Below are 13,359 nucleotides of genomic sequence, written 5' to 3'. Positions count from 1 at the left end.
ACTGACAGGTGTAAATAGAGCATCTTGTAAAAAAAAAGTGGTATCAATTCCTTCCAGTATTTTAAGCCTGTGGCTAGAGTTTTCTTCTCATCACAGCCTCCATACCCTACTGGAAGATGCCAGTATTAATGCTGTATAAGCACCTTGGGTCCAGTCAGCCTGCCTTTTAAATCAGCAGTAAAACTGCCATGATGCATTAGGACCAGAATCAGGCCTATTGTGCTCTGATGGATATCATGGTCTTACACTTGAAAATGTAAGATCAATCATTTTTATGGGAAGACTGCCGAGGACGGTACTTGTATCTTCTGTTTTTCCTTTTCCCAGGTGAACTACAGTGAAGTTGTACACCATGGCAATGGCATTAAGGTGCCTCCGTCAGCTGCCTCCCTTGCTTCATAATTCTCTCTCAGGACTCACCAGGCCATCCCTAGAGGTACCTTTGAGGTATACGGCCTTGATCCTTAATGACTGCAGGCAGTGTGTGATCCACCAGACAATGTTCACTAGATATCTAGCTACCAAGAAAGCCAAAGGTAAAGAAAGAAGCCTCTTGACTAGAATTTGCTACCCCGGATTGTGTCTCCCTAATTTGCTGGAAGCAGGTTTTATGTCGTGATGTCGTTTACCTTTTAATGAACATTTCCATTCCACCTCTTCTTCTCCGGAAGCCCCTTTATTATGGCGAACTCAAGGTTTTATTTTCTTCTAAACTTGCCAATAGTTTAAGTTCTTGCACAGCTGAAATGTAATTAAAAAACAGTCACTGAGCACTTCTGTTGCCATGAATGGGATTATTTGCATGAGGAAGGCCATTAGTCCCTGCTCCTGACAGGACTCCCACAAGAATGTACTTCTTTGCAGGATCAGGGCATGAATCTTCATGTGCTACATTGGAATTAGCGTTGCAAAATGCACAGCGTGATACGCAGCTACATTTGGGATCATGGGAATTTACTGTCTTAAAATATATACATTTCAGTTCACGCTAAACTCCTGTTACTAATCTGAAAGTTGTTGCAATGGCTGCTTTTTGTTTTCTAATGTGACTGCTCACTAAAAGACTGTGGCGTTGTGAGTGGTACAGAAATTAATTGTGTGTGCAATTTGCAGCTAAAGGTAAAGGGCAGAACCAAGCCAGAGTGAATATCAATGCTGCCTTAGTTGAAGATATTATCAGTCTAGAGGAGGTAAATTGCGAAATGCAGGCAGTGATCGAAACTCTTAAGGAAGATTTCAGCAAAAATCTCAATATAAGAACCTCACCAGGTCAGTAACTTGCTTGTATAATTCTCTACTGTCTATAAAAAAACCCCACTGAGCCTTTGCAGCCCAGATCTGTGTCTTTAATTTTCTGTAAATTGATTTTCGTTTTATTGAGTTACTCACTGGGCACCCAATTACAGCAACCCTGAAATCCCCAACTAAAGACTTTCTTCACCCTGAGCTTGACCAGGAAGAATCCATTTTTGTTAATAACTTCCTGAAAATGGCTTTTGTAAGTGGGAGATGTCAAAAATGTCTAACGGAACTGTTTGCAGATGTGATGAAGAAGCAAGTTGTCAGCTAATGGTGCAGTAGGGCAGGAAAAATCCAATTGCCATTAAATTAGCCTTTTGGAAATTGCCATCGGGCTGGTGTCTGGCATATGCAGACTTCTTCTGCAATGCATATTTGTGGTTAGTAACCTTTACAGACCCTATTCACTTAGTGAATTCTGTGTTCATAAAGAAACGTGAACATATTTGACCAAGCTACAGTTACTCCAGCACACTGAAGACACGCATTTGTAAGACGTATCCAGTTTCAGGGAGAAAACTTAACATTAAACAATGGCCAAATATGGATCATTCACCACCCCCAACTTAGTCTCTAATGGAGTTAGAATGTGCAGTGCAATTGCTTAACTATTTACTTTAAGCTCAGTTTTTTTTTCCTTTCAATTATACTGATAAAGTGCCCCATCTCCCTTGTGCTTTCTGGCCTGTTAACATTTTGCAGCAGAAACTAGAAAGCAGATTAAGGAGATCTTGGAGTGAAATAAAATACTTTAAATTAGACAATGAACTGCACCTCCTGTGGGGACTTAGTAGAGGAATGCTGCCAGCTTAAAAATCATATAAATCTTCTTTATGTGTGTTATAACAGCTTAGATCATTTATATTGCATGAATTTTAAATAGTTAATTTCCTCTTTACTATTTATATTCTTTGTTTACCTTTTCCATTCTGGCAATGAAAACAAACTAGTCAGTTTCACTTGCTGGTTTTCATGCACTAGCATAATCCTGCCAAGTTTGGATGGCAAAGCCACAGGGGGTTGTATAAATACAAACAACAGGACTGTTTGTTCTGCAAGGGAAGAACAGACATTAAAAATATATTGTCTGTATTTTGCATAACATGAAGAGGTAGGAGTTGGAATGCATATTGTAATTGCAATGCTGTTCAGTTGTTTTAAACATTGTTATTTTGGATTATTTTAAGGGGCTCTTGATCATATAACGGTGACAACAAACGATGGAAAGTTTCCATTAAACCAGCTTGGACAAATCTCACTGAAATCTCCTCAGCTCATTATTATAAATATGGCTAGTTTTCCAGAGGTAAGTGGACATAATTGAAAGGATATGAAGGTCCAAATGCCAGGAAAAGGGGATTGAGCAATTGAGAAGCATAAGTATTGTATCTCCAAAACCAAAAGGAATATAATTACTGTAGGAATAATGGAATGAAACTGAGCAAAGGAAAAATTTAGACTAAATGGGGCAAATTCCACTCCAGTGGAACTAAAACAATTCTTATTGACGTCTTACCTCTGTGTCACTTCCTGATCTTACAGTAACAGAACTCCGAGGGGTTGCTGTGTTAGTTGGAATCTGCAAAAAAACAAAGAGCCCTGTGGCACCTTAAAGACTAACAGGTTTATTTAGGCATAAACTATAAGTTTTTACCCACAAAAGCTTATGCCCAAATAAATGTTAGTCTTTAAGGTGCCACAGGGCTCCTTGTAGTATAAGGACTGGATGTTTCACTACTGAATGTACATGTTGACTTTCCTGTGCTGTCCTGTGTTTTGGGTGCCTCACCTTTGCAGCAGCACTGGAATGTCACCATTGCTAGATGACATACCTACTCCATCAGTATCAGGAGGGAAAACCCTGAGTGAGCCCTTTTAGCCTTGTGGAATAGTCTCCTAGCACTTGAATCATTTAAAACGGGCCTGAATAAAGCTATAGAGAATGTACTATAAAGGGAAATCCTGCTCTGGCAGAATTCTGGCTTGCCATGGCCTGAAACAGGGGTGGGCAAAATATGGCCTATGGGCCAAATGCAGCCTGCCAAACATTTTCCTTCAGCCCTCCATGACCCTCCAGGCCGGGGCTCCCAAAGCCCGGCAGCCCAGTGGAGCACTTAGATAGATAGGCTGCCTGCTTGCTGGGGTCCCAGCCGTACCACTCACGGAAGCAGTGCAGCCGGCTGCTGTCGTCAAATGTGCGTCTGCATGCCCTTTGCAATGAGTCTTTACGTTTACCACTCGCCCCAGCACCATCCACCCCACACACAGGTAGCTGGTCCGTGAGGGGAGCTGGTTTTTAAACTGGCTCCCCTTGTGGACCAGCTCCCACCTGGCACCTTGTGCTGCTGCTTCTGAAACAGAGGCAGCAATGTGAAGTGGCAGGGGGCTCCTCAGGAGTGAGGCCGGAGCGCACTGGCTGCCAGCCCCACCCCCGGGGACTATAGACTAGTCGAGTAAATGAAAAGAATTCATGAGGTTAATCGACTATTAAATTTACCGATATTTAACATCCCTAGTGGAAACAGACCCTTCCCCTCTCGAGCCAAGCCCCATTTGCCTTAGTCATGGGCAATGTTCCGAAAAACCGATTAGATGTTCTGTGAGATGGTTGTTTTTCTAACAGGAGTAGTTCATTTGCGGGAACAGGGTGGGGGTAAAGTTGTATTTTTCTCCTTCCTTTGTCTCAGCCAATGTATATGTTAAACAATATTGCTTCAGCTGAGCATTTCCTTCCCAAAGCCCAGACACCGGTCTGTCACATCACGTGTCTATGGCTTTAAAATGCTGAACTGATTTACTACTTTGGGTTTTCTCTGTTCTCAATGTTTTTAGCTTTTTTTTTTTTTTACTTTTAAGTCCTCTTAAATGCTAGTGATTTACGCCATATTTGTATGCAAATGCAACACAGCTTCAAGGGGTGCCTTGATTGATAAATGATACACACTGTAACGTGGCCTTAGTGTTTGACTGTATGATCAGAAATCCCTGAACAATGGAACCCAACAAAAATCCAGTGTGGGATTGATCCAGGTTGCATTCAAACAGAATGCTTGTCATTCCTGACTACGAGACACACTCTTTGCATCCTTCCCCTAAAGCATCAGCTCTCCAAGTGCTGTACAGGCTGGACCTCCCAAAACCAGGACTCCTTCATCTGGCAACATTTGTGGTCCAACAGGGGGCTGCAGCAGCGCCAGCAGCAGAGCCGGGAACGAGGCAGCTGCGACAGCCCTGGTAGCGGGGCTGGACCGGGGTGCAGCAGCCCCTATAGCAGGGCTGGGGCCCGGGATTGCAGCAGCATGGCAACCTGGCAGGAGGGCAGCTGGGGACGGCAGTCCAGAGGGAAGGTTGCCTGGGGAGCCCGTGACAGGGCACCTCCTCTGGTCTGGCAAATTCCCTCGTTCAGAACCGGTCAGATCCCAAGGGTGCCAGACCAGAGAGGTCCAACACGTACTAAGAAGAACCAGTGATGCCACACCACATCTCATGGGCTAGAGAGGGTTGCAGCCAAACCTTGCGTTTGGAAGGGATAAGTTGTGTTAAAGAGGCAGGTTTGTCTTTCATGGCTCCTAGGGAGATAAAACGAAGCAAAAGGCGAATGCGTTTGAGAAGAACTCACACAGAAAGGGATCTGCGATCTGATGAGGCCATGCAGCTCCCTTTAACATTTCAGGGGGGTCCCTCACGAAGTTCTCGGACAGGTGAATTTTAAAATGGGAGACGGCTATTGCATCTCAGGTTCAAAGCCCTGATTCAGCAGAGCAGTAAGCAGGTACTTAGCTTCCTGCACCCGAGTGGCTGTTCTCAGTGGTTTTCTTTCATGTTCTTTTTTCTTCACTTTATTCTGCATTTAATACACATCCCAGATAGATGCTGCAAAACACCACCAACTGGTCCATAATGCCTAAGTACACCACTGACTCAGGGTCTAAATGGACTGTCAAGCCATGTGGGCCAAATTCATCGCTGGTGTTGAACCGTTGAGGACAACTGGAGTCACCTTCAGGAGCCCAGTTCCTTTAGTCAACAGAATAACTCTGTTCTTGTCTGTACTCTAGTCCTATGTCACATGGAAGCTGTTGGGTTGGTATGGACACTTTGCTGTGACCACGCATACCTGTTGTATCGGTACTTTGCCATCCACGCAGTACTGGAAGGTTGCCAGGGCCACAGGAAGCTGGCATGCAGCAGCCACCTGGGGAAGAGTTATAAAAAGTTAAACATAAATGATGAGACACTTAAAAAATACAACAGAGCCTGGTTGTAAAAGCCCTGCCTGCATTCCCCAGCCACCAACGAACGTCTGGATTTCGCCCAGCGTGAGTGTAGTGCCGCATGAGTTAAATTAGTAACTTTTTTAAATTGGCACAATGCGATTTCTCGTGTAAAACATTCAACAGGAATTTTTAAAGGCCGAGAATCTTTCATCTCCCTTTCCCCCCATACAGGCTCTCCCATGGGGATTCATTGTGGTTTTGCTCTGCATTGCCTCAAACCATTCAAATAGTTTCAAAGAAGTAAAATTGTTTTCTTTTGTTGTTGCTTTCTCCCCCCTCGCCACCCCTATTACCCTGGTACCAAGAATGGGTGTAGTTTGCAATTCCATTTGATCAAAGCACTCTGCACCAATGTAACTTCCTGATCGTACTGGTAACAGAACTAAATGTTTCCATGTTCTGGTGAGATGGATTGCCAGCTATCGACAGAGTCCTGGCATCTGGTAATAATTATTTACTAATTCCCTTTACCTTTTGATCTGGTTTACAGAGTACAGCTGCAGCTATCAAGGCTATAAGGGAGAGTGGAATGAACCTGAACCCGGAAGTAGATGGGATAATAATTCGGGTGCCAGTTCCTAAGTAAGTAATTATAATGACTGTCTGTCTAGATTCATGGTTATATGAGATGATGTAATGGGCTGCAGTGGATTTCCATTTGTGATCCTGGTTGCATGGACTCCGGGGGCTAAGCGTGCATGGTTACTGTAAGGGCTTGACACAGTCGCTTTCCGTACGGTTACATCTGGGGTTTAGAAACCCAAGCCTGTAAGAAATATCTGATGGAACCTCTTCCAAGTGTCAAGCCAGAGATTCCTGCAAATTCTCCAGCCTCGCAGGATCCATTCTTTTGATACACGGGGCTCCGCTTCACTGGGTTTTTTTACCAGTTTCTCACTGTACAGAAGGGAGCTGGACAGTGGGTGGCCGCCAGGGGTGAAAGTAACTTAAATTTCTCACAGATACTATCGTCTGGCCCCCCCAGGGGCTCAGGGCAGGGGTCTGCAATATGACAGCGCTAGTACGAAATGTAAGTGTGGGGGGCTCAGGGCAGTGTTGGGGTGTTCAGGAGTGTGGGGGGCTCAGGACAGGGATGGGTAATGGGGGGTGCAGAAGTCTGGGCAGTGGTTCGGGGGTGTGGGGCACTCAGGGCAGGGGGCCAAGAGTGGGAGAGGGTGCAGGCATCAAGGTTGGGGTATGAGGAAGGGCTCAGGGCACAGGGTTGGGGTGTGTGTGGAGCAGTGCAGGAGTCAGGGTTGGGGGAATGTGGGGGGTGCAGGCGTCAGAACTGGGAGTGTGTGGGGCTCAGGGAAGGGGGTGGGAGGTGCAGGAATCAGGGCAGAGAGTTGGGGTGTGGGTGCAGGAGTCTGGGTAAGGGGCTGGGAATGTGAAGGGCTCTGGGCTGGGGTCGGGAGTGGGGGGGGGGCAAGGGCACCATTTGCAGGGGGGGCTGATGCCTTCCCACACCCCAAGATTGGTATCAGGAGGCTGCTTACTCTTCCCCTTCCCAGGACTGTCAGGGAGCGAGGGGAAAGTCCCCAGCGTGGATCGCTCGATCCTCTGACCCTGCCTTGGGCAGCCAGGAGGGAGAGGAACACAGGCACCCAGTGCCCTTTCCCCTCGCTCCCTGACAGCGAGGCTGGGAACAGCAAGCCACTTCCCGGTACGAATCTGGGTGGGGGGAGCTTTATCCCTCCCCCCCGCCAAAGGGTGGCCTGGGAAGGCTTGGGGCTGGGTCAGTCCCAGACGGATGCGGGGCATGTTTCCAGCTGCCTGCTGCTTAGCCTTCCTAGACACAACCCCACCTCCTCCTGTAGTGGTGCCTCCTTGCAGGAGCAGCCGACGGGGGCACACCGCCTTGCTTTCACCTCTGGGGGCTGCAGCATTTAGCAAGGCATCAGAGGCGATGGGCAGGCACCCACACGTTGAACTTTCCTAAGAGAGCTGATTTGAATGCCCTGTTCCAGGCCTGATTCGCTGCAGCCTTACTGTAAATAATCGGAGTTACACCAGTGTCTAACCACATGGATGCAGTGATGAATCACCACCGTGGAGATGAACCATCACCCCGCTGCTGAGGGAGCAGCAGGGGGGAATGACGGCCAAAGAGGCCGAGAGGGAACCTGTAACGATCAACATCTTTCACTTTTCCCAGGAAACTGCTATATGTTATTGCTGTGCAGCTGTTACACAGCCATCGAGTTCTGCCCCAGAGGCAGCTGCATTACAGTGGTGGCTGACGCACTTCCTGTGTTTATAGTAGTGCAAATCCAGGGTAACGCCGTTAACTTCCAGACACAAACCAACGTACTGGCATGCAGAATGCCTCTCCATTGTGAACCTGAGATGAATTACGGCAGGGGTGGTCAAGAGGCAGCCTTGCTGGCACCCTTACTACAGAGCAGCTCACCCTGTTTTAATTAGCTGGCTGCTGATTGCTCTGCAAGCTGGGGAGGAAGAGGAGAAGTTGGGTACTATCCCCGCCCCCAACAAAATCCCTCCGCTCCCATTGGCCAGTTTCTGGCCAATAGGAGCTGAGAAATGTTGCTGGCAGCAGAAGCAGAGAGAAGCCTCTTTCCTCCTCCCAGTGCTGGAGCCAAGCCACATGGAGCAGCCCTCCCAGCAGATAGGCAGAGAGCCTGTCTCAGGTTCCTGCTGGGCTGCTGGTTGGGAGCCACCTAACGAAGTGCCTTCCAGCCAGAGCCTGCCTCTGGCACCCCACTCCTCCCCCCCTCCAAACTACCTGCCCCAACTCCCCAGCCCCTCCTGCCCCAGGTCACCACCCAAACCCTCTATATCCCCTCTCGCCACCTCCCTCCCAGACCCCACACACCCTCCATAGAAATGTGGCTCTTGACTGCTTATCAAAATCTTGACATGGCCCCCCAATTACAAATTATTGCACCCCCCCTTCCCGAATTAGGGCATGATCCAGCTCCTGTTGAAGTCAACAGTGAGAGAAGAGCTGATGCTGGGCGGGGTGGACATTAGTATATTTTACAGCCTCAGCCCCTCTCAGGAGGCTCTGAAGATTAGCGACGTCTCTGTTTATTGGTGGTTTAATTCTGCAGAATACATCAGACAACATTTCAATAGGCCAATCAGAGTATTCATTTATTTTTATTCATTCTGACATCCACAAAATGCTTATCCACAGATCCAGACACATGAGCTACGTCTAGACTGGCATGATTTTCCGAAAATGCTTTTAACGGAAAAGTTTTCCGTTAAAAGCATTTTCGGAAAAGAGCGTCTAGATTGGCAGGATGCTTTTCCGCAAAAGCACTTTTTACAGAAAAGCGTCCGTGGCCAATCTAGACATGGTTTTCCGCAAAAAAGCCCCGATTGCCATTTTCGCAATCGGGGCTTTTTTGCGGAAAACAGTACTGTGCTGTTTACACTGGCCCTCTTGCACAAATGCAAGAGGGCTTTTGCCCGAACGGGAGCAGCATAGTATTTCTGCAAGAACACTGATGATCTTACATGAGATTGTCAGTGTTCTTTCGGAAATTCAAAACGGCCAGTCTAGACACAGCCATGGTGAGGGCACTAACCTAGTACTTAGGAGATCCAGGATCAAATCTCTACTCTGCCACAAACTTCCCTTGACCAGAGGCAAATCCCTTAGCCTCTCTGTGTCCTAGCTGCAGTATTGCTATGCAGCTGTTACACAGCCATTGAGCTCTACCCCAGAGGCAGCTGCATTATGGTGGTGGCTGAATAGGGATAACAGCCCTGTCCTGCCTCTCAAGAGCGCACTGAGTGTTATTAAATATATGAGACACCACTGCCCTATAGTCAGGGCTTGACAAATGGTGGTGAACTCTACTTGTCAGCCCTGCACTGTGCATGCGCAAGACCCGCATTGCACATGCATGCCCCGCCGGTGAAATCTCGCTGCCACGGGCGAGTAGAAACAGCGATTTGTCAAGCCCTGCCTATAGTAATGGGGGCCATATCCATGCTTCAGATAGATAGAAACCTGGCAGAATTGACAATTGACATCCCAAGCCCTGTGAATTAGGGCACACATCTCTGAGAACGGTCTGGAATACTGGTGTAAGGGGCCTGGTGGATTCTTACCATATATTTACAAGTAGGTAACTTTGGCTAAGAATAGACAAACTCGAGTTTGGTTGTGTGACAGATCTGCTTAAAGAAATGACATTGTGTGTCAAGCATCGCAATCAGAGAAATCTCGAATTGCTGCTCTCTATTGCTTTCAGGAAAGCAGAGTGGAATTTTCATTCCATTTGCTGGTTCTCTGTCTTTCGTATGCTCTCTCCCCTTCCCCCTAAGAAGGGGCAGGATAGAAGTGGAGAGCACTATTATCTTCATAATTGCCTAGGATCTTGGGTTGCTACATAGTAGTTTGATTGTTAATGGGCACTCGGGGCACCCTTGAATATGAATTACAGGGGAGGAGGAATCCATAAATAGATAAATCCTTTAACAAAAATTTGTTGTTAAACAAGTGTGTATGTCCGGTCACTTTTTTTTCATGGCGCTACAGATGAGGTATGCATTGCAGTGATGTTGCCTGTTCATCTATATTGTCAGCACTAGGAAATCTGTCCCACGGATTTCATTGTCCCCTCTGGGATATCTGTTCATTCTTTGTTTCACTTTTCCTGGGTGTTTGGCAAGTCAGGGAGTCCCAGCTTAAAACAACATTGTCTTTCTTTAGCAGTCCCAGTTCTAACTGAGGACATATGACCAGCAGGTCTCCTGCACTAGTTCACATTTATCTCCATTTCCCACTTGTTCATTTGTAAGAAGACTAGATATTAACAGGTTCAACTAGCCTTTAAAAAGGGATGCTAACTTGATTAGTTTCAAACCAATTGCAATTTTTTTTAAACCCAGTGTTTGATAAAAGTGGCTTTTTTTAAATAGTATGTCCTCAATTTTTTTTTGTAGAAATTCTTCTAAGTTTTTAATCCACTTTTCTGCTCCCTGATGGCATTCACAAAAGAAAAACTTACTGACTGCTCAAGAGAAAGTGAAATTGACTATGCAGAAGTGATGTCCACTGTGCATAATGAAAAAGCCTGAAATGTTTTCCATTTATCTTTCTTCAGAAAGAGTTATTTTAGGTATTGTTTGTACCAACGATAAATATAACACTTTCCACACAGAGATGTGAGGGATCAAGTTTGACATTATCCCTTAAAGTGTCATTCTTTAGCTACGAATCATACTTTAAGAAATCTAACTACTCTGCAGTGTCAGTGGTGGTGATAACACAGGTAATTACAGTCCTGACCAAGCAACCAGATACATGTGGGTGTCAGAGATCCAGTTGCAAGGTCACGGCCTGCAATTATTATAGCATAACGTTTTCACAATCTAATTGGCTGTTCTCTATGCTGTTTGTTTTGTTTTTGCATTCCTCTCAGCTTAGACAACTAAAGGAGGCTAGTCAGTTTTATTTTTGTCTACTTTTATTTTCATGTCAATTTCCCTTTTAGGGCCTCTGGCACAAGCCTGCTTCAGTCTATGTGTTGCAGGGGCGATGTTTATTTGTGTTTTTAAAAAATGATTCTGTTCCATTTCTTTTTAAAGTCATGAGAAATGTTCTATCAGTTTGATTTCTCAGCCAGATCTGACCGGACATGTTGCCCTTTGCGGCACAGTCTCATGTTCGGAGCCATCTCTTTTTCGCTCTGCTGTGAGAAACTGGATGTTGTTTGTACATTAGTAATATTTTTACACACACTTAACTTTCAAATGACTCACTGGACTGTCAGTTAAGTGCCTCTGCTTTAATTCTTTTTCTTTAAGATGGACCCGCAGCCCTCAGTATGGGGCAGAAGGACTCACAAAATGTCATTTGAACAAACCAAAACAAAGCTGTTTTGGAACCTCGTATTCCAGTTCTTTCATCATCACCCGACTATGTCATTCTCACCTCGTTGTGGGTAATTCATCTTGTACATGAACTTTCAGCATGTATCTCACATCATGCAACTGGAGTATCCAGTTGCACCTAGGTACTTCTTCTTGATCCCTCTCGCCCACAGGAAATTCCTAGCATTTATGCTACAAAACCGTTCTTACCGAGGGAAACGTCTTCCAGGGGAGAGCAGAAGTGGCCTTCATTGTTTTCCCTCTGTCTTTGTGCCTGTGCCTCCCGCTCAGAAGAGAGCATCGAAATGCAGCTGTGGTTGCATAACTGGCTGTGGACTGAAAGAGACGAAGAGGAGGTGTCTCTAGCAAGCTGAGTCCTGCACACTTTGAAAAGTATTGGGTTTAAATTGCCCAGGTTTGGGCCTGGTTTTCTGCTCAGAGCTTGGTGTTGGGCATCACCCCAGCCAGAGCCTGCTGGAGTTCTAAGGGCAGGAAGTGTCTATGCCTCAGCACAGAGCCAGTTCCGTGGGCTGGTGTGAAAGGGAGATGGAGAAAGGGCAAGTGCCTTGATCCTTTTCCCCACTTCTGATTGGATCCCTCGGGCTCCCCTTCCAGCCCATTGCTTTAAAGAGGAGACTGGGACAGCAGTTCTTCCGCCCAGAGCGAAATGTGCACAGATCAGCTGTGACATGGGCAGAGCTGATGGCAGAATCCCCACGTTGAGGGGACGGGTGGCCTTTCCAACCAGCTGCCTCGTATTGATGGATTCCTGAGCAGGAGCCGCGGCTGCCAGAAAGAGAGACATTCTTGTGGCATGATTGGTGGTAGGACCTCAGAATCTACATACAATCTCTGTGGAATGTAAAAGCCACAAAGAAAGCTCTGTGTCACTCCACATTGATACAAAGAAATGGGCATTAATAAAGACAGACGATGAGATGTGTGAGCTGGTGCCAAGAAGCAGAGGAAATCTGGCAGCGCTGCATAAACAAACGTTTCCTTAACTGTTCAGCAGCTCCGAGCAGCCAAATGATACCCTGGGCAGGATCCGCAAAACATTTACACACGTGGGAGGTGAACAGAGTTCATACTGGATCTACCATAAGTCAGGGGCTCCAGACCCCCACACCTCACCATCCAGCAGGGAAGTCAGTGAAGAGAGTCCTGTCGAGATTTCCAGTCCGCAGAGTAGCAGACGGAGATGCTCCCCTGAAAACACGGGGAATCTGACCTCACTTTTGCGACACTAAGCTAGGGGGAGAGGTAGATACGTTGGAGGGCAGGGATAGGGTCCAGAGTGACCTGGACAGATTAGAGGAATGGGCCAAAAGAAATCTGACGAGGTTCAACAAGGACAAGTGCAGAGTCCTGCACTTGGGACGGAAGAATCCCAAGTATTGTTACAGGCTGGGGACCGACTGGCTAAGTAGCAGTTCTGCAGAAAAGGACCTGGGGATTACGGCGGATGAGAAGCTGGATCTGAGTCAACAGTGTGCCCTTGTAGCCAAGAAGGCTAATGGCATATTAGGGTGCAGTAGGGAGCATTGCCAGCAGATCTAGAGAAGTGATTATTCCCCTTTATTAGGCATCAGTGAGGCCACATCTGGTGTACTGCGTCCAATTCTGGGCCCCCACTACAGAAAGGATGTGGATGCATTGGAGAGGATCCAGCAGAGGGCGACCAAAATGACTAGGGGGCTGGAGCACATGACCTATGAGGAGAGGCTCAGGGATTTGGGCTTGTTTAGTCTGCAGAAGTGAAGAGTGAGGGGGGATTTGATGGCAGCCTTTAACTTCCTGAAGGGGGGTTCCTGAGAATGGAGAGAGGCTGTTCTCAGTAGTGAGGGATGGCGGAACAAGGAGCAATAGTCTCAAGTTACAGTGGGGAGGTCTAGGTGGATATTAGGACAAACTGTTTCCCTGGGAGGGTGGG

At 46.7% G+C, this 13,359-nt stretch overlaps 1 protein-coding gene and 1 long non-coding RNA gene across 4 annotated transcripts in view; one reads left to right on the top strand and one right to left on the bottom strand.

Moving 5' to 3' along the window:
* The window catches only part of MRRF (mitochondrial ribosome recycling factor), a 20,979-nt gene that overhangs the window by 3,950 nt on the left and 3,670 nt on the right, over positions 1–13,359 (top strand). For all 3 annotated transcript variants that reach the window (XM_075905395.2, XM_075905394.2, XM_014572362.4), the window contains exons 2-5: positions 328–536; positions 1,114–1,269; positions 2,487–2,605; positions 6,067–6,158. In XM_075905395.2, the coding sequence (XP_075761510.2) occupies positions 353–536; positions 1,114–1,269; positions 2,487–2,605; positions 6,067–6,158 (551 nt within the window). In that variant the 5' untranslated portion in view covers positions 328–352. The remainder of the gene's footprint in view (positions 1–327; positions 537–1,113; positions 1,270–2,486; positions 2,606–6,066; positions 6,159–13,359) is intronic.
* LOC142819319 (uncharacterized) overlaps positions 5,255–13,359 on the bottom strand; it is a 24,347-nt gene continuing 16,242 nt past the window's right edge. Inside the window, exon 3 of the long non-coding RNA XR_012897172.2 lies at positions 5,255–5,494. This is a non-coding gene — a long non-coding RNA (uncharacterized LOC142819319). The remainder of the gene's footprint in view (positions 5,495–13,359) is intronic.

Source organism: Pelodiscus sinensis, chromosome 23 (assembly GCF_052426305.1).
Source record: "Pelodiscus sinensis isolate ZL-2025 chromosome 23, ASM5242630v1, whole genome shotgun sequence".
NCBI lineage: Eukaryota > Metazoa > Chordata > Testudines > Trionychidae > Pelodiscus > Pelodiscus sinensis.
Note: the sequence above shows the minus strand (reverse complement) of the source record. Positions and strands in the feature narration are given on the sequence as shown.